Source organism: Miniopterus schreibersii, assembly GCF_964146895.1.
Source record: "Miniopterus schreibersii genome assembly, chromosome: 1".
In the NCBI taxonomy this organism is placed as follows: Eukaryota; Metazoa; Chordata; class Mammalia; order Chiroptera; family Miniopteridae; genus Miniopterus; species Miniopterus schreibersii.
Genome location: NC_138101.1, coordinates 88,628,355 through 88,651,601, shown reverse-complemented (window position 1 = coordinate 88,651,601; position 23,247 = coordinate 88,628,355). Strand labels below are relative to the sequence as shown.

Sequence of the window (23,247 nt, the reverse complement as noted above, 5' to 3'; positions counted from 1 at the left end):
ATAAAAAATGACAACAGCCAACACAACAAGAGATGTCCAGTGTGAGTTAATCAAAATTATAACTTTTTTTTTTTGTCAGATTGGCAAAAAATATATTTTTTGGTGTGGCACAGAATTTTATTTTATTCATTCATTTTATTTTTTAAAATATATCTTTATTGATTTCCGACAGAGGAAGAAGGGAGAAAGAGAGAGAGAGAGAGATAGAAACATCCATGATGAGAGAGTCACTGATCAGCTGCCTGCTGCACGCCCCCCACTGGGGATCGAGCCCGAAACCCGGGCATGTGCCCTGACCGGGAATCGAACCCTGATCTTCAGGATCATAGGTCGATGCTCAACCACTGAGCACGCTGGTTGTGCCCACAGAATTTTAGTAATTAGTTTATGTGTGCCGTGAGATGGAAAAGGTTGAAAATCACTGATCTAAGACATAGGGGACCCCACACAAGAGAACAGTTATGTGAGCTCCCAGATGACTTTAAAGAAATATGCCACAAAACAGACACAGAGCAGGCCTAGGGAAAGCAAGTCTATACTAGACAAGGATAACAAGAGGGGGGAGATTGCTTCCAATAAAACATGGAATGCTGTTTAGGAAATGGAAAATATTTTTGACAGGCCTGTGACAAATGTTACAGAATTTTGGGGAAAAATCTTTGTTAGAAAACAAGAAGTGAATATAATCAAAAATTTAATTCCACACACACAAAAGTGAAAACTTACTAGGTATTATGTTAATGTAGCATAAATGTAGTATTTCTGTCTGATAGCCATCTTTCTCTGCCAAATTACTAGATTGTTAGGAAGAAAAAAATTTATTTTGAAAGCAGGGAGACCAGCCTACTTGCTGCATCTGGCTGTGTGAGGTCATGGTGACTAGGAAGAAGGGGTTGGGACTGTCCTGGAGAAGTGCTCAAGTTTCAGTCACATAGGGGTCCCAAAACTGTATACACACTGTAACAGCTGGTAACACACTCAATTTCCACTCCTTTCCAGGTTTAACTGATTTGAAATAATGGGGGGAGACAGACTAAGCTTTGAGCAGAGAAAACTTATCCTAACAACCCACTAGACCTTCTTTCATAGGGATTCATAAAAGATAAAGTTTACAGTACAGAACCAGCAACAGTCAACAAATTGAGGGAGCAAAATACAGAACCAAATAATTCTTGCTGTTTGTGATTCCATTGCTTTGCCTTATCATCTGTGCCTGGACCAGAACGGTCATCAGTTTGAAAACAGGAACTGACCAAAAAATGATTCACTTCTGTAGATTCTTTCAAATTCTGAAACTGAACTATATGTTAACAAACACTGACTTTATAATCATTCAATGTGCATACACATCTTTTGGGACACCCTGTATTTGAGAAAAAGAATGAAGGGTATACAAGGAAGAGGCACAGCCACAGAACTATATGGCTCAGCAGTAAAAAGTATTTACATAATATAATAGTGTAAACATTGATTCTGATTTAATAACAACCATGTTCCATGTTGAGAGGACAGGGAGAGGGAAAGAAGGCCACGCTGGAGTTGAGAAAGCTAAGCTTTCAGCTGCTATGACAATAAGTCAATAGATGGTGCTAAAAAACAAGATTAAAAGTTAAGGTAAAAATTTAAGGCAGATCTTTCTATCACAACCATATTGTTGAAATTTAACTTAAAGGTCAGAACCCCTTAAAAAATGGGGATTACTAAGCCAAAAACTTTCCTGAATATGTAAGTTTGATAATTAAGATAACAGTTTGATAATTAAGATAACAGAAGTGATTTAGAAAATCTACCAAAAAAGGGACATGCCGATGACACTGGGTCCATTATATACTTTTAAAAATCATGGTAGACAATTTAATTCATATTATTAATTTCTTACTTAACTTTTCAAGTGTTTACTTACATGGTGTGAAGAGCTGTTCCTCCTCTTTCCTTGCACTAAGAATAAAATGAATAAGTGATCAATGCAGATACAAATGCCTCAGGGAAACAAAAGTTATGATTCCCTGACAGATACCAAGACACAAAATAAGACAAATTTCACTCCATTTCCTTTATCACTTCTTGACAATTTATAATTTAAATCACTTGGCAAGAGGAGTCCCATAAAGTAAAACTTTGACCTATGTTTTACTGTTTTGACCTAAGAGAGATTCTAGGTACAAATCAAAGCCGCTCCATGTACTGAAGAAAAGGCAAAGCTAATTAGGCCGGGTGAGAATCAGCTAATGAACAAGTTTAACTGCTGCATCTCTGAGCCACTGCTCAGCCCTGGTTCCTAATTCTGCATTTACACCCACTTTACGTGAGTCACCAGCATCTAGCAGTTGATGGCTCCAAGAACCAGTTTCTGGCCAGGCCCCTGGAAGCATCCTGCACCACTGACTGGTAACCAACTGGAATATCTTACAAAGGATCCCATCTAGTTTAAATTGTAAAATGAGTGTGGCTAACCTAACTAAACACCTACAATGCACAAAACTGTTTTGCTCTCAAAAAGATATAAAAAAACCAAAAGCTCCAAAGAGGGTCCTGGGCTGCACTTTGTTCCCCCCGCTGCCTCCTCGAAGGTGGGGCGGGCATCACAGGCACCTTCCTAGGACTGAAGGCAGCTTTTCCTTTACTGTCTCCCCCTCTCTACATGAGAGCAGCCCATGGTTCTGGAAGAAACAGAAATACAGCAATCCTACCGAAAACGATCAGCTCCAGAAAGTCAAAATGCACACGTACCATGAAAAGGCAAGTTAAAAAGCCCCACTGTTACTGCGCTGCGTTAATTCAGATACACTGGAGCCTGCCCTTCTCGTGCCTCTGCTGTCTAATCAACTGAAAGCTTGGTCAGTGAGCCTTTTTAAGCAAGAAAACACGATTTAACATAACATTAAGGAAAATAAGCAGGCAAGCAGGGTGATAAAATCCTACAGTTCTGACTCTTTTCCTAAAACAAACAGGGCACAGGAAGCTGACACTAGTTTCCCTGCTGATGCTGAGCTTCTGGGGCCCCGCAGGCCTGTCTGCTCTGATGCCCCCGGGCAGCCCTGCAGCAGGTGAGGGAGCTGGGAGGAGCTGGAAAGCTCTAGATGTGGGGAGGATGGAGCATTTGGTTGAGCGCTATGTAAAATAAAGCCAAAATCACAAATTCAATCCTCATACATAAACAACTGATTTTTTTGATTTGTTCAAATAAAAACCTAACTGTGACCTAAATTCTATCTTGACTTACCATGCATTTGATATTTCTTTAGGAAAACTGTCCTTGCCCTGGGATGGTAGGAAGGGATTAACTGTAAATACCACTCTGTATAGGAAGAAGAGAAATAAGCATACTGATTTAGTTGAGTAGAAAAATACAAAATTGAAAAAATAACTATACATCCATTTTAATCACTTAAACGAAGTTGAAAGAGGTTCTTTTTTTGTTTTCATTTTTAAAAAAATATATCTTTATTGATCTCAGAGGAAGGAAAGGAGAGGGAGAGAGAGAGATAGAAACGTCAATGATGAGAGAGAGTCATTGATCGAGCCTGCAACCCAGGCATGTGCCCTGACTGGGAATCAAACCCTGATCACCTGGATCCCAGTTCGACACTCAACTGCTGGGCAACGCCCAGCCGGGCAAAAAAGTTTTTAAGTAATGGTAACAAAACAATTTTAGTGAAGGCAACAACATAAAAATTCTACCAGGGTTATTAAAAATTGCAAGATCTTTCTAGATATGAGGAATCAACCCAGTCTATATCTTAGACTTTTTTTAACTTGCACATAAATAATCTAATTTAAATTGGGGTATCATATATGTGCTTTCCTCCTTCCACTTATCAATTAGAAATATAGTCACTCTCTTTTATGCTGATATTACTAGCTCATTCCAGAAACAGTCTCAAGAAGCAAGTTACACTGTGGCCAACTGGCGTCAGATGCAAGCTAATACATCAAATAGGCCCAAATCAAGTGAGCTGCTTTTGGAAAATGTTCTTTACACACATGGGCTGATTCTAACTCCATTCAGATAGTGAATTTACTTAGTTAGCTGAGGCTTACTTGGGGCTGTTCATCGTGGTGCATTTTAAAGGACAGCATAAGAGCTCAGTCCTCTAATCTACAGGAATAGTTTCATGACGGTAACTTTTTATACTTTTGACAAAGTGATTTTTTAGTTCTGCCCTCAATTTCCAAAGCTAAACTCTCACTTCTTCCTTCCATGCCCCATGATTAATTTGGGGCTTCAATAAGAATTCTTTCTCGGCCTGATCATAGGGCTGTTTGCAAACATGAAATCTGCTGAGACCACATAAAGTAGGTCCCTTGCAGCGCACCTTGCATCGAAGTGGGATAATCTTCTACTTAGGCAAGAATACCAAACACGTACTTGAATTTTAATAACACAAAGTTCCCCACTATATGCGATTATAAAGTTGTCATTTAAAAAAACAAACCCTCTGATATGCCTTAGCAATGTCCATCTCAAACCATTTAACCAAACTTGTAAGAAAGTGGACCAAGGTCCTGATGGAATAATGGTTCAGGCGACATTCCCCACATCACATAATAATGGGCCTGTTTTTAAAAGGGCATTTGGAGGTCAAATATAAATAGACTATAGCCCTGGTTCTTGGAGAATCAAAATGCTCACTGATATGTTAAAACTATAGTAATGAATAAAGTCTAACATCATTTCCAAATGTATTTACCTAGAAGACTTTCCCCTCCGAGTAACACAGTTAGAATGTTGCCCAAACATCATTGGGGACTGGCTGGTTAGCAGACATCTGAGCCGTCGGCTTTGACAGTCCCGCCAGCAGAGAAATTAAATAACTGAACCAATTGCCTTGTGCTTCAAGGAAGCTCCTTCCCTGAATTTCAAGTTTATTAAATTGCTTTTGAAGATACTATTCTATTCAACATTTTTTTGTAAAAAACTCATACAATTATTTTAACTGATTTTCCCCACATATTTGAAAAATGAGACAATGTGAGCTATTTGGAAAAATAAACTAACGCAGTTGTGCACAAAGTGAGAGAGACTATAAGAGCAGCCTGTAACCTCCAGCTGCTGAGAGAATTCAAGACTATTTCCTACCAAAAATAATGCAAATATACTGAATTTGAATAAAAAATAACACATTTGCATAAGTAGCCATGTTTGTATAGGTGCCTATGCCATGATATAGCTAAATTAGTAATTTCACTGGAAAGCCCAAGAAAAGTATGTACTTCAGTCAAGGAAGCAGTAGGCTTACACACACACACACACACACACACCCCAAAACAAGATGTGCTGCTATGGCTCTAAATATAAAAATCAAGAAGGCTGGAATGAAAGAAATGACAATATGCAGAAAAAAACAAAATTAGCTCAAGTAACAACAAAAAAAGCTGGAGCTTCCCCTACCCTACACCCAGTTCTAGGGCAGGCACATGCCCCAGGGCTGGCCGATCAATCCCAGCTGGTCTGGCACCTCCCAGGAACCTCAGAGAAAGGCAGAGCTGACCTCTAGGACCCTTAGGGCCTCTGGAGCTCTGGGCGCTGACTTTACCAGCATGAGGAGGAAGCCTTTTCAGGAGAAATCCACAGGAGCAGAACTGAGACGAGTTCTGAGAAGCTCATTTAATTCCTGAATCAAGGAGCACCTTGGTTTTTACTCTGTGAACTCTGGTCATACAAGTCAGTGGTTTTAAACAATCTTTTGAATCTCCTTAGAAAAGCTCTTTAAAATGAAATGACTAGACCGAAAGGTTAGGTTGTTTTTATGGCTCAATGCATACAACTAAGTTGCTTTCTAAAACAGGTGAGGGCACACTAGAGTATAATGCCTCCAAACATACCAGTTTTAGCTTCTACCCCAGCTTTAATACTTAAAGAAATCCCAGTTATGTGAATGAGGAACCTCACAGTGTCTCTAATTTGCATTTCTTTGATTATATGGTTTGACCACAGTTAACAGTGTTATTTCCACTTTGGTGAGTTGCCTTTTGTTTACAGGTACTGTATGTATTGTGCCCACGAGAACCCTAAGGTTATTAATTTGCATGAGCCTTTCATAAAATATTTACTGTTTATAGCCTCCAACAATTTTATATATATATAACTTCCACTTTTTGCTAATGACAAATACTGCATCACTATTTTATAGTGTGGTTTTAAGCAGCATTTTTCAGAAAGACATTGATTTCAATTTATTCCAATGAAATAGAAATGTCAGAAGTTTCTAGGCCAACTGCTGGGCACCTGTTTACTTAAGGTTCCTGCATGTACTCACTGCTCTAGCCCTTATACTACACATTGTATTTACTATACATTGTATTAGTTTTCTGACCCATAACACGAAATTTAGACTCTAACAAGTGGATTATACACTAATGATTTTCTCTCTCTGAGTCTGCACTTTCCCCCCAGGCAGGTGGCTCCTTCCCCCTGGCCTGGAGCTGGCTGCCCCACCCAAGGGCACAGGGTGAGCCCCTGGGGCCCCCAGGCTGCTGCTCCTTGAGCCTTGCTTCCTAGGAAGCCTCCGCCCGTCCCAGCTCTGGCTTCCAAACCCCCTCTGCAGCGGCCTCGCCTTGGATCTCAGGGCTGCCTTGTTTGAGTCCTCAACACGTGTCAGTGACTGTGACTGAGACGTGACAGTTCCCACAGTGAAGTTCACCGTTCTTCCATTATGTATTTTTAAAGGTTCTTTGCTCAGTGTCTTGGACTTTTAGGAACATTCCTGAGTAACAATTTACCTCCATTTCATCTCAAATTATGGAATGTTACTGTTTTAACCCTGAAGTTTAATTACTCTAATACACTAGAAAAAGGGTGTGTGAAAAAAGGTAGTATCCCCAAAGCTGATCACATGACATGTCACTCTATCAGTCCCATCCCTGTGTCCATCCATCTGAAATTCACATTCCTGCTCCAGCAACCTGATGTTCAAACCTCGGAAAACTCAATTTATACCACTCAGAGCCTGTCTTCTCACATGTAAAACAGATATAATTCCTATATTACTGAACTCAAAACACTGTAAGGGTCAAATGAAATGCAAGAGGAATTTATATACTATATATAGAGCACCAAGAAATGACAAAAAAGCTTTCATAAATTAATTCAAAAGCAAAATATGAACATTTAGCATCACTTCAGAGGAAGTGTATGAAGTGCCCGCTCATTAACCAGCACCCCCACGTCATCTTAAGTAAATGTGAGCCTTGGCTGCCCGTTGAAGGGAAAGGAACCAAAGTCACACAATTAGCAGGAATTTCAGCATTTTTTAAAAATAAGCAAATACATATTTCCCCTGCTTTGTCATGTACATCACTTTATGTCCCCTCCTTCCTTTTCCATGTAACTTATCCTGGAGATCACCACACAGCAGGAAAGAGATATTTTATTTTTTATAGCTCCATAGTAGTCTAAGGTGGGGATGTACTAGTTTATTTTTCTGTGACTTGTCATTCCTATCGTGTTACTACATTTAGACTTAATTTCCTTAACTCGGCCCATTTTAGGCCCTTACAATTTCTGTTCAATCCACGGTTGACTCCCCTGCGCTACTCTGCCCGCCATCTACCTGACACCCCTGCATCCGCCCTTCTCACACGGGAGCTTCTCTCTCTCTCCCTCGCTGTTCCTCTCTCTCTTTATACAATTAGCATCATTTCCCTACATATAATCCTCCAGTGGTTTCCCATTACTAGACTAAAATTTGTATTTTTTGTCAAGGCCCACGGGCATGCAGCTCTGAACGCACTGCCTTCCTCCTCCCGGCGCCCGTCAGTCTCCGCAGCCCCCCCCCCCACCCGTGCCTGCTGTTCGTGGCCTGCACTCTGCGCACCCCCACCTGAGGAACTGCCTGGAGCGTGTTCACAGGGCTCCCTCATTTTCAGACCGGCTCAGTGTCACTAAAGGGAGCAGCCGTCTTTAACCCTGACTTTCTTGACTGTCCATGTGCTCTCCGCGCCTAGGATCCTCTAGAATGTAGAAACCTTTGCTAGGGTGGGAGCCTGGCCTTGACTATCACTGTTTGTCCTGCATCTGGAATGGTGCCCAGTAAATATCTAACTATTTCAGTGTACCCCAAGTCAGTTAAGTTTCTCCCAATTCTCTTATAACTCCTAAGATTTTACCTAATGCAATCTTCTGATTTGTCATCTAAGATCAGCACTTCTTTCAGATCTTAGAGTAGTAGTTACTCAGAATTAGAGACACAAAATCCCCAAAAAACCTAAAAGAGAAGTTCTGCTGTCCAGTGAAAAACCAATGGTGACTTTACTTTGGGATAAGAACATTTACTGTTAAAATACCTTAACTGCAAAATGACATCCTAATCAAAATATAAGAAAGTATACCATCTGAAGTCTACAGGTCAGTACAATGCATCTGTTTTTATCTGGGTCCCAGAATAAAGCATTATAATGGGAGTGTGTATGGTTTCACTTTGGACAATGGCCATCCTAAAGACTGGGCACCTGAGTGATGCTCCAACCATCTGAAGGTACAGGGACAGTTATGAAAAGGCCTGCAGCAGAGCTGCGCGCAGTTGCATAGAAATACTGCTTGGAGCGCCCTCCAGGGGTCAGGCACAGGTCCAGGGGCTTTATGTCATTACTTCTCTTTATAACAAAGAGCTATAAAGTGGCACACAAACAATGACCTCATTTTTGTAGAATCAAATGTTATGTTTATATGCATACGAAAGGTTCAGGAAGAATAAACACCGAAATATTAATAAACGTTCTGGGTGTTCTCAGCATAAGCAAGTGACTTTTCTATATTTTCTAATCTTTTACATCAAATGCTTATTAATATTGTCACGAAAAAAAGAGGGTTTAAAATAGTTCATGGAAAGAGTGAAGATCTGCTGCCCAGAGGTTTTTCCTCATAGTATTGCCAGTTCCTTCCTACGCACCCCTCAGGGGTAGCAGGAGGAAGGGTCCCCTGAGAGAGCACCTTGAGCCAGCAAATTAGCAAAGCTCATGAGGTCAGGACACAAAAGGCTGTGTGAGCAGTTGGTGAGTAATAACAACACTGGATGACAGGACCTTAGTGTCTTTTTTGTGTTACTGAGGCCACCATCGGTTATAGTCGATATACTGTTAGATAAAGGCAAGGTGCTACACAAATCCTTTTAAGTCTGTCTGAAATCTGTACTAGGCTCTTAAGAATATCCCCTGGAAATGACTTCAAGAAACCACGTTCTGTTCCAGAAGAACAAGGCAGAGCATCATTCAAGCGTGATTCCGTGTAAGAGGCACATGGTTCAATTCTCCATCACAGAAAAGCCAGAATGTTTTACATCTAAGTAGGTATTTCCTATTTCCAGGGAAATTGATATAAAATTGTCTGAAATATAGACATTAAAAGCAAATTTTCAGTGTCCTTGGACTTTACATTTGCTATTTTCACCTTGTTTCTATGGAAACTTAATAACAGGCAATTGCTGAAACTGAGCTTTCTCATATCAAGTTATTGAATGTGTCTCCAAAATTAAAAACAATTTGAAATAGAAAATCTATCACATTAAACATAAAAGGCAATTCTATACTGTGAACCCTGTATTTCCAGCTTTTCTGGTTTACATTACTCACTATAGGCTTGTGCTCACTCCCTGGTCCTTGACCTGCCCTCTCACCAGCTTCTCACAAGGTCCCTCTGCGTCCAGATCTCTGTCGGCTTCCATCCGAGGCCGTCGGAACACACTCCTTAAAACACAGCAACTCGCACCCGGGGAAATTCCTGCTCCCCCGTGACTTCTACTTTGACTCTTACCCACTGTGATGAGTTTATAGACACAGGGGGAGCAGCCGTTGCTTCTGAGTTGTATACAGTGATTTCAAGCAGGAGTAATCACGACGGGAGGAAGTTAAAATGGGCTCACTTTATGAAGAAATATGAAATATAAGCTGCAATCTAAAGAGTTTGTAAGCACCACAGAAACTGAATTTGGCACATTTCCACCTGCATGTCAGCCTCTTCTGCTCAGCAGCTGTGCCACAGTCACTTCACAGTCTAAGTCTCGGTTTCCTCGGCAGCAATGGAGGGAGAGTACACACGGGCCTTATTTGCAGTTAGAAGGGCCAAAGGAGATATACATGGAAGGGAGTTGTACACCTTAAAAGAATTAAATCAAGGTCCTCTTTAGCCTCTCATCCAACACTACCCATACACTAACTGGTTTATAAAATCACTCAGGGGCTTACCTGGCAGCGCCAAGCAGAGCGAGCAGAAGTTTTCACAGGTACTTACTTCCCTCGTGTTTAAAGGTACACTTAATTGATTCGCGTAGTTTGTTCATTTATTTCACAATATTTGAATATTCTGAAAAGCGAGTACTTTTCAGTTACAAAGCCATGTGCACCATCGGGGTGAATTCACACGGCTAATTATTCTAATATTTAAAGAAATTAAAAGCTCAACTAAAGTTTAAATAGAATAAGAGCTATAGTACATTTGCTCTATGAAATAATCTCTGGCATTTACATGAAACAAATGGACCAATGGGGTTTTAACATCTTTGTGAAAGAATGTTTTCTACTTCAAAACCAGTCTCCATTAGCTACACTGTCATCAAGCTTATTTTCTAGCAAGTACTTCTTCTCCCTCCCTCTATCCTCCCTCTCCCCCCCCACCCCCCTTTAGGCACCTGGTCTTCAGAAGTTTTACCTCAACATTCCCACAGTTAGACAGGAATCTCCCTGCAGGAGGGAAGAGGACCTAGAGGGCGCCATGGAGACGAACGTTCTGAAGATATATTTGTGTCAAAGTAAATAAATTAATCAGACTCAGAGGTTTCTCCTTTGTGTAAAAAAACAAACAAAATACTATTCTCTGTAGCACTGGCTGCACATTACACATCATTCAGTAATTTCAAGTCCCTCTCCCACCATTTCCCTCTGTATTCAAATTACAGTTGGGAGGAATAAAGCAGCTTCTAGGCAGGCAACTGAAAACAGCCTACTTAAGAACACCACGTAGAGTCCATGTCAGTTGTCTATTTTGAATTGAAATAATCAACTCTAACATCTTTGCAGTTGAACTGTCCTGAGTATCAACTATCTTAACAGGTGGGAGCCAGGGTATCCCCAGCCCCTACCTGGTTCCTTCATTTAAGTACCTTACGGATAAGTAAGGAGAGGGAGATGGGATGGATACTCTGAAGTTGGGGGATTCAAGTTTTCACTGACAAAAAGGAGAAGATATACCCAAAAGTCTTCACAGAGGCCCACGAGACATTAAACAGAGCCATAAACAGGAAGGGCCAAGGACTGGAGTGTTTCAGGCTGGGTTGGAGTAAGAACTAGGGGTCTGGGTAGTGAACATGGAAACTGGCCAGACAGGACTGGAAGGGAATAAGGGGTGGGGACACCAGGAAGAGCCAGCTCCAGAAAAGCGGCCTCCAGGCAAGGAGCCTGAGGGGGTGGCTCCCTGCTAGGGGACCCTGGGGTCAGCACAGGACAGAGGTACTCCTGAGAGCAGTGAACACCCGTCACCTCCTTACCATCGGGCTTTTCCACGTCACTGAGGCGCAGGATAGGGTGGCAATCACAGAACAGGGAATGCAAGTTGTCAACTTCCATGGCAGCCGTGGCTGGTGGTTCTGCCACTGAGTTCCTGGAGCCCCCCCCATACACAGGAGTCTCATATTCCCGAGGCCGCCCCCCAGCGTGCTGGCCCAGCTTGGGGCTGGCATTGGGCTTCAGGCAGCAGCAGGACAGTTTGTTCCCCATGAGGACCCTTCACTCCTTGCTGCTGTCACTGCCTTCACTCAACAGTCCCACCCCCCAACTCCCAACAGTGCCAAAGCCCTGTACAGCACAGGGGCCACTGGGCTGCCAGGCCCTGGGCAGGGCTCAAGGCCTGGCTGTGCCCCTGCTGCTGCCCCCCTGCTGTCAGCTGTGACCGCCTCCACTGAGCTGACTAGTCTGTGAGGACGGCGAGCAGCCTGACTTAGTCCAAAGGTGTGGAGATCAGACAACTGCTGAGAATCACAGCCACCGCAAGAAGAGAGCACAGCCGAAGCTCCTCCTCCTTCCACAGCTGCTTCTCAACTGAAGGCAGTTCACCTGGTTGGCACCAGCCAACCAGAGCACATTCCATGGTCGCCTGGTTACGAGGGACCCATTCCGCCCAGACTTCCCTCCAGGCCCCCACCTTACAGGGAAGGCAGTGGTTCAGGATGCCCCCGCCCTGCCCTGCACCCACTCCACCCCCTTACCAAGGGCACAGATCTGGCCAGGTCTCAGCTTCCATACATAATTTCCTATCCAAGTCCAATGTTGTCAGGAGGGCAGGAAAGCTACAAAGGCCATTGCCTACAGCATTGGGGTGAAGCAGTGAACAGGAAGCGAGGAAGTGAAGACAGCAACTGAGGGCTTCTCTTCCCCAACATTTGGCTGGGAAGAGAGATGTGGCAGTAGTTAGAAGGAAATACACTACTATTTTCCTCTACACTGCTATTTTTAATTTTAGATGAAAAATACAAGTATATTTATATGTTAAAGGATAAGTGGCAATGGAGAAAAAAACAGAAGTTAGAGGAGCCAGGAGAATGAAGGGAGCAAGGCCCCTGTGAGCAGGAGGGATGCACTCAGAGCAGGGATGGACGAGCTCTGGAAGGACGGAGAGGCCAGGAGGGAGCAGGGCCTGTGCGGCCACAGAGACACTTCTAGTAGAGGAGAGACTTAGGAAGAGCTCGTCGGATGACCTCTGTCTGTCTTTATTTTAATAGGCTCCTACAGGGAAAGCCTCTGGGAAGGAGAGGGTGAGGTGTAGAGAAGTGTGCACTTCAGAAAAGCTGAAAGTATCCAACAAAACCCAAATAATATCTTTCCTCAAAGCTGGGTGGGTTCAAAAGAACTTTGAGCAAAACCAAGGGGCTCTACCATAAATAGATCTCACAGAAATAGAAAAGCAGGCTAATTATTTTCCCCAAATAATTAACGGGAATAGCACCAACTTTTGGAGAAGAGTAGAGAAAAAAATTAGGACAACAATGACATGCAATTGAAAAAAGTGTGAACATTTACATCACATAGGTGCCAAAAAAGAAAACAAAAAAGGAGCAGAGGGAGTGTTCCCTTTTATTAAAAGGACAGCAGGAGGGAAAACTGAGGTCAAAAATCAAGGAAGCAGAGATTATTAATATTTAATAGTTTAAAAGATATATGTAAGGTTTGGTGACAAGAACAAGCAATGTATTAAAATGTGGGGACCAGAGTGGAGTGGGAAAGTGCTCAATGAAGTTCAGTTTCAGGAAACAACATGGAGTTAAATCCTTAGGACCTAGTGACCGTATTCCATGGTGATAATATTTTTGTCTAATGTCCTAGGAATGTCATTAGATACCATTCTGGATGACTCTTGTAGACTTGAGAGGACACCTAAGATATTGTGACAAAGTAGTGCCTGCATTTAACAACAGATACATACAGAAAGAAATGCATGACCTAGAATATTAAAAAATTTTAAACTTGCTAAGCCAAAAAATAATAGAAAAAATTATTAGGAAAGTAGATTTTAAAATATTTTGGTTGAAGAAAACATTGCAGAACAGTAAGAAAAAATCCTCTCCTTCTAAAACAGTAGCAAATCTGGGAGAGCAAAGGGAAGCTAATAGGAGTGATGTGATTTATGGCAAAGTTTGATTTTGTGACAGAAACGGAGACCTTGCTTTTGCTGCTGATGATTGAATATCCCCTGGAAGGACTTTATGAATCAGTGTTTTACATGGTATGGTGTGAATTCATTCATTCACTCATTCAATATCCATTCAATACCTGAACCTATACCACATACTACACACATTTTTAGGTGCTGGGGATGTTGCTTTGACCAAGATAAACAAGGTGCCTATTCTCATAAAATTTATTTCTAGTAGAAGGGTCAACACACAGTGTTGCCCATCACACCTCAAACTCATGGCTCAGGATGGCTATTGATCTCCAGCTATTTTGTCTTCATTCCAGACAGCAGGGCAAAATGATAAGGGACATTTTTTTCAGAATATCCACATAGCACAGTGCTTACATATTACTGGCTTAAAGTCTAGTCACATGGTCACACCTAGCTGCAAGAGAGGCTCGAAAAATGTAATCATATAACGAGTAAGTAACACAGAAGGGAGAACTGATTATTGGAAAGTAACTAGCACTCTATGCCACAATCTGTAAGAAAAGATTAGACAAGTTTCAACTTCAGGAATAATCATGATAAAATTTCATAGCCCTTTGTAAGCATATGTGAAAATTTTATACAAGCAGGTCTGTAATAATCTTTTCTGAAGGAAACAGGACAGAAACAGTGGAGAGAGGCTTAAGGTATAGAATGAAACTACATTACACATAAGAAAGATTTTCCAGCTGTTAAGTGATCAGGATTACAGAGAATATGGGTATTCTGACTAATAATATTATAACTAATGAGTATTATAACTAGTGGTTCTTACAGAAGAGGATTTTGTGTGCAAGTAATATGCACATTTTTCCTGAGCTGAGCTGATCATCATCATCATATTCTCTAAGGCATACGGAAACAAAAATGCTAATTAATATACCTGATTTGATGTGGAACAGCTCTCATTCCCAAATTGAGAAAATTATAATCTGGATTTGTTAGGAAGTGGGGCAGTCGATGGTGTTGATATTCACATTTTAGTATACTGTCTGGTGCCTCTTCCACCTGTCTCTTTCCACACCTTCTGAACTCTTCTCCCATCTTCTCTCTTCTCACAGGGTGCAGGTTTCTTTCTGCCAAGTGAGTCAATTGACATGAGAATTTTAATTTATTTGATGTGATGCTCTGAAAAAAATAATAAGGGTGTTAGTTTGCCATACCATTAGGGCATTAATATTTATTGGACAGGTCAGTTTCAGCCCTAAATATCCACTGTGATTACAGTCCCAAATCTCGGGGCATTTTATGAGACCAGTTCTAAGACAGGCTTGCAGTGTTAGAGGAGGGTCCTCCCTCTCCTCTCCCCTCCCCTCCTCTCCTTCCCTCTCCCTCTCCCTCCCCTCCCCTCTCCCTCTCCCTCCCCTCCCCTCCCTTCCCCTCCCCTCTCCTCTCCTTTCCTTTCCTTTTTCTCCTTTCCTTTCCTTTTTCATTTCCTCCTTTTTCATTTCCTTTTTCCTTTCATTTCTTTTTAGGTGTTCAGTTTATTAAATAAATACCAGAAGAAAAAATGCCCTTTGTCTCTCTGGTGAGTTCACATATTTAATGGTATCTAGCTGGCTAGCTGGCTTTAATATACCCCCTTTAAAAGAAATAACCTGCTGGCCTGTAGAGTTTATGATGAGAAAGCAGCTGACAGCCTTATGGGAGCTCCTTTGTAGGTAACAGCTTGTTTTCTCTTGCTGCCTCTAAGATCCTCTCTTTGCCTTGGATTTTTGGCATTTTAATTAAGATGTGTTTGGGTGTGGGCCTCTTTGGGTTCTTCTTGCTTGGGCCTTTCTGTGCCTCTTGAACTTGTGTGACTGTTTCCTTCATTGGTTAGAAAAACTTTCTGCCATTATTTCTTCAAACAGGTTGTCTAATCTTTGCTTACATTCAACCTCTTCTGGCACCCCTATGATGCAAATATTGTTACATTTCGTGTTGTTTCACAGCTCTCTTAAACTATATTCCTGTTTTTTAATTGCTTTTTCTTTTTGGTTCTCTACCTGAGTGATTTTTTTCCACCCTGTCTTCTAATTTGCTGATCTGATCCTCAGCTTCCCCTAATCTGCTGTTCATTGCTTCCAATTTTTTTAAATTTATTTCTACTATGTCATTCTTAATTTCCTTCATAGTCTCTATATCTTTTTTCATGCTGTTGGGCATCATTATAATCAGTATTCTGAACTCCATGTCATCAAGTATTCAAGGTAATACAAAACAAGGATCTAATTCCAAGAATACTCTACCCAGCAAGGCTATCATTCAAAATAGTGAAATAAAGAGCTTCCCAGACAAAAAAAGGCTAAAGGAATTTATCCCCACCAAACCAGCACTGCAAGAAATGTTAAAGTGACTGTCGTAATAAGAAGTTGAAACAGATAATGAAAAACACAGGCATAAAGAAATAACATGGCAATAGATAAGTACCTATCAATAATAACAAATATAAGTGGAATAAATGTTCCAAGCAAAAGACACAGGGTAGATGAATGGATAAGAAAACAAGACCCAAATAAATGCTGTCTACTTGACACCCAACTAAGAACCAATGACTCACACAGGCTGGAAAAAAACCTAAAAAATTTCTAGAAGACTTTAAAAGAGAGATCAAAAGCAATACAGTCAAAGTAGGGGAATTTGACACCCCATTGACTTTACTGCATAGGTCTTCCAGAGAAAAAATCAACAAGGAAACAGTAACTCTAAAGGACACACTGAATCAGATGGATTTAATTGATATTTACAGAACACGTCACGCTAAAGCTGCAGAATATGCATTCTCCTCTAGTACACATGGGACATTCTCAAAGATAGACCATATGTTAGGATACCAAACAAGTCTCTACAAGTTGAAAAATACTGAAATCCTATCAAGTATCTTCTGGGACATTTACACCACAGAATACTATGCAGCTGTAAAAATGAAGGATCTCCTTTGAGACAGCATGGTGGGATCTGGAGAGTATTATGCTAAGTGAGGTAAGCCAGTCAGAGAAAGACAAGTGTCACATGATCTTACTCATGTGGAATCTACTGTACAAAATAAACCAATAAATAAAATAGATTCAGAGACATGGAAGTATGGAGTAAACTGAAGAATCTCAGATGGAAAACAGATGGAGGAGGGAGACTGGGGAGAGACTAACGTAAGAATTTATATGCATATCTGCATAACCCTTGGAGTCAGACAATAGCAGGGTAAAGGCCTGGGGAGGGGTACAGGGGGGATCAATGGGGGGAAAAATGGTAGATGTGTAATACTTCCAACAATAAAGATAAAGTGAAAGAAAAAAAATAAATAACTCGCCTCAGTTCAAAACTGAAATTTCAAAGTTGAGTAGTTGTCTTGCTCCAGCTGAATTTCCTGAGCCTACAAGAGAAACTGGCACACAGTGCTCAATAAATAACTAAGTTGCCCTGGCTTCTGTGGCTCAGTTGGTTGAGTGTAGTCCCATGCACCAAAAGGTCGCTGGGTCAATTCCTGCTCAGGGCACATATCCAGGTTGCAGATTAGATCCCAACTGAGGCATGCACGGAAGCAACTGATAGATATTTCTCACATCGAAGTTTCTTTCTCTCCCTTTCTCTTCCTCTCTGTAAAATAAACAAAAACGTATTTCAAAAAATAAATTAAATAAATGATTAAGTTAATTAATTTTATGTTTGGAAAAACCCAGCTGTGAGAGAGAAAAATTAGCCACCTTTTGATTCTACACAGAATAACAGAAAGAAGATCTACAGAAAAACTGACTTAAGTAACAGGTTTAAACTCCTCCGTCCCCAACACCCTGGAAATAACCAGGCCAGACTTGTAAGCCGGCCGCCCTGCCCTCGGAAGGCCGTCCCAGAGGCTGGCCCAGCCGGCACCTGGGAACTTAGATTTCCAGAAGGTTCCCACCACGTTTAGTCAAGAGGGGCCCCCTGTGCCTAAACGGTTTGTACAAACAATGTGGTTTGTATGAAACACGGGCTTTCCTTGTGGCTCTGGAACTTGGCTGTATGCTGGTATGGGATGCCCAGACGATGGGCCCCCAACAAAATCTCGGGCCACTGAGTCCTGCTGGCAGCATTTCAGGTGTCCCAGAACTGGGTGCTGGGAGTTAAGTGCTCCCCTGTGACTCCCCTGAGAGGGGACCTTGGGAGCCAACGCCTGATACCCCGGGACTTCTCCCCTGGAGCCTTTGCAAATTTTGCCTTTTCCTTTCCCTGTAATAAATCAAAGCCAAGAATCTGCTAAGGAATCAGCAAACCTGGGGTCTTGGGGACCCCGATCCATCCAGCAAAACAAGTCAATGTTTACTCTTGCCAATTTTTCCTCCCTTTGAAAAGAGAAATGGCAAAACTCTTGTTTTATACCATAAGTTGCCTGTTATTACTAATAACGCAATAAACTTGTGTGCCTAAGGTAGGTGCCTACAGATGACCCCGACAATCAGTCACAGGCATGGCCTTGTCTCCATGTGCTTATGCTTCTCCCTAAGTGGAGACCTTCCTCCTGAGCCGCTCTGGGCCTGCTCCCCAAGGTGGGACTGTGAGGACCCCTGGGCTGCCAGGCGCTCTGGGTGCAGGTGGTGCCATGGCTCATGTTATGAATCTCCCCAGGGCTTTTCCCTCCACACTTGTGTCCAACTCTTTTACTCGGAGATTCGTCTTATTTATTGCTTATTTGCATAGGCTTCTTGGACTTTAATCCAAACCCGCTCAGGCAAAGCTTTGTTTCTAACTGAAGTGTGCTTAGTGGACTGAATTTCTTGCTGATACTGTCCCAGGAAGAAAAGGCTCTTGGCAGCCTCAAGCACAGAACAGGAGCTACTAGAACCCTGCCTGTGAGAGGCCGGCGCCCCCACCAGCGGAGCTGGCGCTGGGAGGTGCACTCAGGGCAGCAGCTGTCTCACTTCTCAAGGACTTTGTACCTGTGTTGCTGCTGATGGAGAGGAACGTTCATTAGGCGGGATGAACGGGAACAAGAGTTACCCGATTCCTGAAGCCGGCCTGGCTGGGCGTGTGGGGCGACCCTGAGGGACCTGGACTTGGCAGGGATGCGAAAGCAGGTCTCCAGGCAGAGGCACAGGCCCAGCTGGTCCCTGCCTGGGGCGCCCCGGGCAGCGGGTTTTCCAAGCCCCCCTTCCCGCGCCCCAGCCCCCCTGCAGGAGGGAGTGGGGCGGGCGGGCCGCCTCCTCCGCAGCACCCGGTGCAGCTCCCGCAGCTCCCAGGGGCCCAGGCAGGGCGCCCGCAAAACCGCCCTGGCCAGCGCCCTTGGCGGGCAGGCACAGGAGCAGGTGCAGGCTGCTGGGGTTCCCCCGCGGCTGGGAGCCCCTTTCCCCCCCCCCCCCAGGAAGGCCAAGGGGAGCCCCTCCCGGGGGCGCCTTCCCGCCTCCCCGTGCAGCCGCCTGTACTCACCCCGCGGCGTCTCCCCCAGGCTCAGGTCAGAGGTTGTGCAGCTCAGCGCCCCTCCCCCGCACCAAGCCCGCACTCTCGGCTGCGAGCCGGCCCCCTGCGTGGCTCCCGCCCGGGGCCCCTCCGTCCGGCGCCCACAGCCGCGCGGGGCTGGGCGGGGACTGCGCTCGGGCCCCTTAAGGTCACCAACCGACCGCGGCCGCTGGGGGAGGGGCGACTGCGGGAGGAGCGGTGGGCGCGCTGCGGGGCAAGTGCGGGTTCCAGGCACCCAGAGGGGGCAGTGAGGGCGGGGCCTGTGCACGCTCCAGGGGCTCAGGTGCGGGCACTAAATGTTTGCAGGGGGGCAGGGGGCGCACAGCGGGAGGGGGCGCAGGCTCACCCCAGCAGGCACCATGGTGGGGGGGCGACAAGTGGACCAGCCCAGGCCCACACTCCCCGCATCTGGGGAGGGAGTGGGGGTGTTGAAAACTTAATAGGGGTAAGTTCCAGCTATATTTATGATAGCAATTTTGAAGGAGACTTTTTAGAATATTTATTTAGTAATGCATTTAATTATGCATTTTGTATAATATGAAACAAAACATATATAATACAAATATATTTATGAATTATTTATAAAACATTTTATAAATTTAATGAACTATAAAAATAACTTTCTTATCCAAAGGAAAAAAAAATAACAAGGAGAGTGGCATTGCTTTATTATTTCAAAATCTCTTTTGCATTTGGTTTCACAGAAGAGATCTTATTTAGTCTCTTGTAATTTCACCCATCAGGTGATCTGGAAAACTCATAAAGTATGAAAAAGACAAACTTATATTCTTATTATTAAAAAAATAGCTTTTATCTCACTGATCATTCCCTGGGATATAGAAAATCAAGAACCAGCCTTTTAAAGTTATCTATTACTTTGCTATAATCATTTATTGTACCATTTGACAGTTACAGAAAAATTCTCGAATTTGTCCTCACTGTCCAACTTTGGGGATATTCAAATTCTGATCAGTATTATCTAGTGAGAATTTGGTAGCTCAAGCAAATTGACAAGAATTTCAGTATACTCAGAATACATAATTTCTCCACAAATTATATTGGGAGAAATTGGGTTTTCATGTGTAGAAATGTATTTCTAGCCATACTATAAAAAGCTATAGGATGAAATATTGACAAGTTCATGTGGAACTTCCTCTGTAATCATCTGCTTTCTCCACGAATTCTCTATTATAAGCTCTTGTTTCAGTTCTATCATTAATTTATTTCCCAAACTTATATATTAACATTATGATAATGACTTATTTGGACAGTTTCTGTGGACCTTACCCTGTTCACAGTCTAACAAAGACAAAGACTGCAAATAATTAGATATGTAACATCAGCCTATTACTTACCCTTCTGAAATTAATGGTCATATCTCAAGTGAGGCAATAATTCTTCCCATATCCTACATTGTTATTAAATATATTAATATATGCAAATATGTGATGTAAACTGTAAGGTGATACACAGATATAAACTACGGATATTCCAGTAGAAGTGAACACAATCCTATTCCTTGGTTGTATGTAAATTCAGGTCCCATACCTGGAGCCATGAGCAGAGGAGGCCTAGATCACTAATATCCAAATGTGAGTGTGAACATGGCTCCTGATTGGGAGCCGGCACATAGTTTTCGGGCAGTTGGTGGTTCCTCCAGTTACCAACGGCATTAGAAAACTCAGCTTAACTGTAGATCCTTATTGATTTAGGGTGGCTAGAAAATACAATTAGTTCTGAAAACACTTCAGGAAATTTCAACTTTGTTATAGTAGTCTAACTTCTCATAGCAGATAAGCAGGGAAGTATGTTTGTGTGTGTGTGTGTGTGTGTAAAATGATAAATTACCTGAGAGCATCATATTGGAACATGCTCTATTCCCACAACCCCTCACTGCTCTAGAAACATAATAACCTTTGGAAATTTAATATAATTTTTATGTTTTGCATCAGCCTTATGGATATAGGACATTTCTTCCTATTTATCATTAAACAACACTCTGGACTCTGCCTACACTGGGAAGTAAAAGCTAATTGCTTTGCAGTAGCAGCAATGACCCGCATTCTGTCACTCAGCGGATATCAGTGACCAAGTGAAATGAGACAGTTTCTCAGTGGTGAATTCAAAAGGAAAGCTTTTAAGTGTTGTCCACAGGAACCTTAGTGTGCCCTTGTCAGCATAGTGTAGCTGACACAGTGACAGCCTGACTTCCCAGGGAGTGTGCCCTCCCGCCACACCCGCTGCTGAGCTCCACCACTGCTACGGCTCTGAGAGTGAACGGTCACTACTGTAAAGAAGGAAACTGCTCTATTTATTACTGATGTTGCTTGTCTCATTTATTGAAACACTTTGTCAGAGCTGAGGAATGAAGCTTTCTTTTCCCCTATTTTACAATTTAAATAAAGCATAAAAGAAATACATGAAAGAGTAAAATAGTTTGTTCAGTGTTTAAAATAGGCTGTCAGCAAGTCAGAAATATATAATTTTCAGAAAATGAATATTTAATTTAAAATAAAAAATTGACTGTGATCTATTATTCTAATTGTGTTGTAGTATTCTCTTCAAACTTTTATTTCATAGTTAAAATACCCATATTTTAGACTTTAAAGAAAAGTGAAGCTTCTGAAATTTGGAACCCTTTGTATAATCATCTACAGAAGATGATCAGATGTAAAATTTTATAAATATATTTAATTATAACAGAGCTTGGCACATATTAGCAAAGGGAAAATTGAAAACACAAAATGTAATTAATTGTTCCTGAATACAATGAATCAGCTTAGAACATCAAAAATTTATCTGAACTGCACTTCTAAAGTCGATAAAAAACTAAACTACTCTTAGTTGCTTTCTAGAGTCAAGTATATTTAGAGTCGGTGGTTCAAGCTCAGAGGGAACTCATGTACGCAAAGGGAAAGTATGAACAACCCTCTTGATCATGACCGAATGTTAAAACCCTAGTGTATGAAATGCTTGCACTGGAAAAACCCATCCAATAGTTTAATATACCTGGTAGAAAGTTTCCAACTAAAATTACCTAATGGTATACTAATAAAATAATTAAAAAATAATCAGAATAGAAATAAAACAGTCACTTCCCTTTTTATCCACAACAAAGTAATGAACTGGATTACCCCCTTTCCTTTATGCAAAAACAAACTCTAAAGGTGTTTCAAAAAGAAATACATGAAATAATTGTTCTCTGACATTGGGCAAAATGCAGTATAAATCTGTGATGCTTTAGAAAAATTACAAGGTGAGTCCTGTGAATTTTCCCAAATGATTACCTAGAAACCCTTTTCTCACTGCAGGGCAAGAAGGGTTCTGAGTGTAAAGTCGGGGTCAGTGAGATTTTCACCTTCTCATGTTTCTATAGAGTAAACATCTCTCTGCACAAGACTCAACAGTGGAGTATTTCTGGCCTGTGGAGAAGCATTAAGGCATTGTTCTAAATTATGGGGCTGAGCGTTTTTGATCTGAATGAAAATTATCCATGAGTTAATTATATGTCTTAATTCATCAGTTTTATTAAAAAATAGATGGAATGGTGAATTCAGCTAGTCTGTCAACATGTTGTAGAGCAAAGTAACTGCAATTAGAATAAACGGTTGTAAACCAGGCTTTAAACTCAACAATCTATGACCTTGGATCAGCCTATTAACTTTTCTAGATCTCAGTTTTCTCACCTGTAAAATGAAATAGCTAAACAGGAGCAGTAGTTGGTAATAACTGAAAGTTAGAAGAACAATTACTGAGCATCATTGGCATGTCTCAATAATTCTCCACAACATCTCTCTGAAATAAGAATTCTTAGTGCCTCATTTCACAGCGAGAGTAAGTAGCCCGTCGAAGGTAAAACAGCTAGAGGCTAACAGAGCGTGACTGTGCCCCAGGTGTACTTGTTTCCCAGCTCTGTGGACTCCACCAGGTTGTAATGCTCAGAATGAATCAACCAAAAGCCATGTATCGGGACATGCGCTTCATAACAGAAGGAATACACATCAGTAGATGGTTAATGTCAATAATAGAAAAAGGTTGATGTAATTGTTCTAAATATTTACAAAACCAAATTCTAAAAACATAAAGAAGCAGTCTGATCTCTTGGGCCAAGATAGTTTGGCAGTCTAATAAACTTTAGTTATGATAATGCCTCTTTGAACATGAGGAACAAGTTCTGGTTT

General features: G+C 42.0%; 1 protein-coding gene across 1 annotated transcript in view; it reads right to left on the bottom strand.

The window, feature by feature from the left end:
- Positions 1-19,143, bottom strand: part of LOC308567532 (cyclin-Y-like protein 1) — a gene marked incomplete at its 3' end in the record, with an annotated part of 45,962 nt that extends 26,819 nt beyond the window's left edge. The window contains exons 1-4 of the mRNA XM_081159197.1: positions 19,037-19,143; positions 14,535-14,727; positions 3,224-3,298; positions 1,904-1,938 (exon numbers count right to left, since the gene is read on the bottom strand). Of these exons, the coding sequence (XP_081015323.1) occupies positions 1,904-1,938; positions 3,224-3,230 (42 nt within the window). The 5' untranslated portion in view covers positions 3,231-3,298; positions 14,535-14,727; positions 19,037-19,143. The remainder of the gene's footprint in view (positions 1-1,903; positions 1,939-3,223; positions 3,299-14,534; positions 14,728-19,036) is intronic.
- Positions 19,144-23,247: the final 4,104 nt, after the last annotated feature.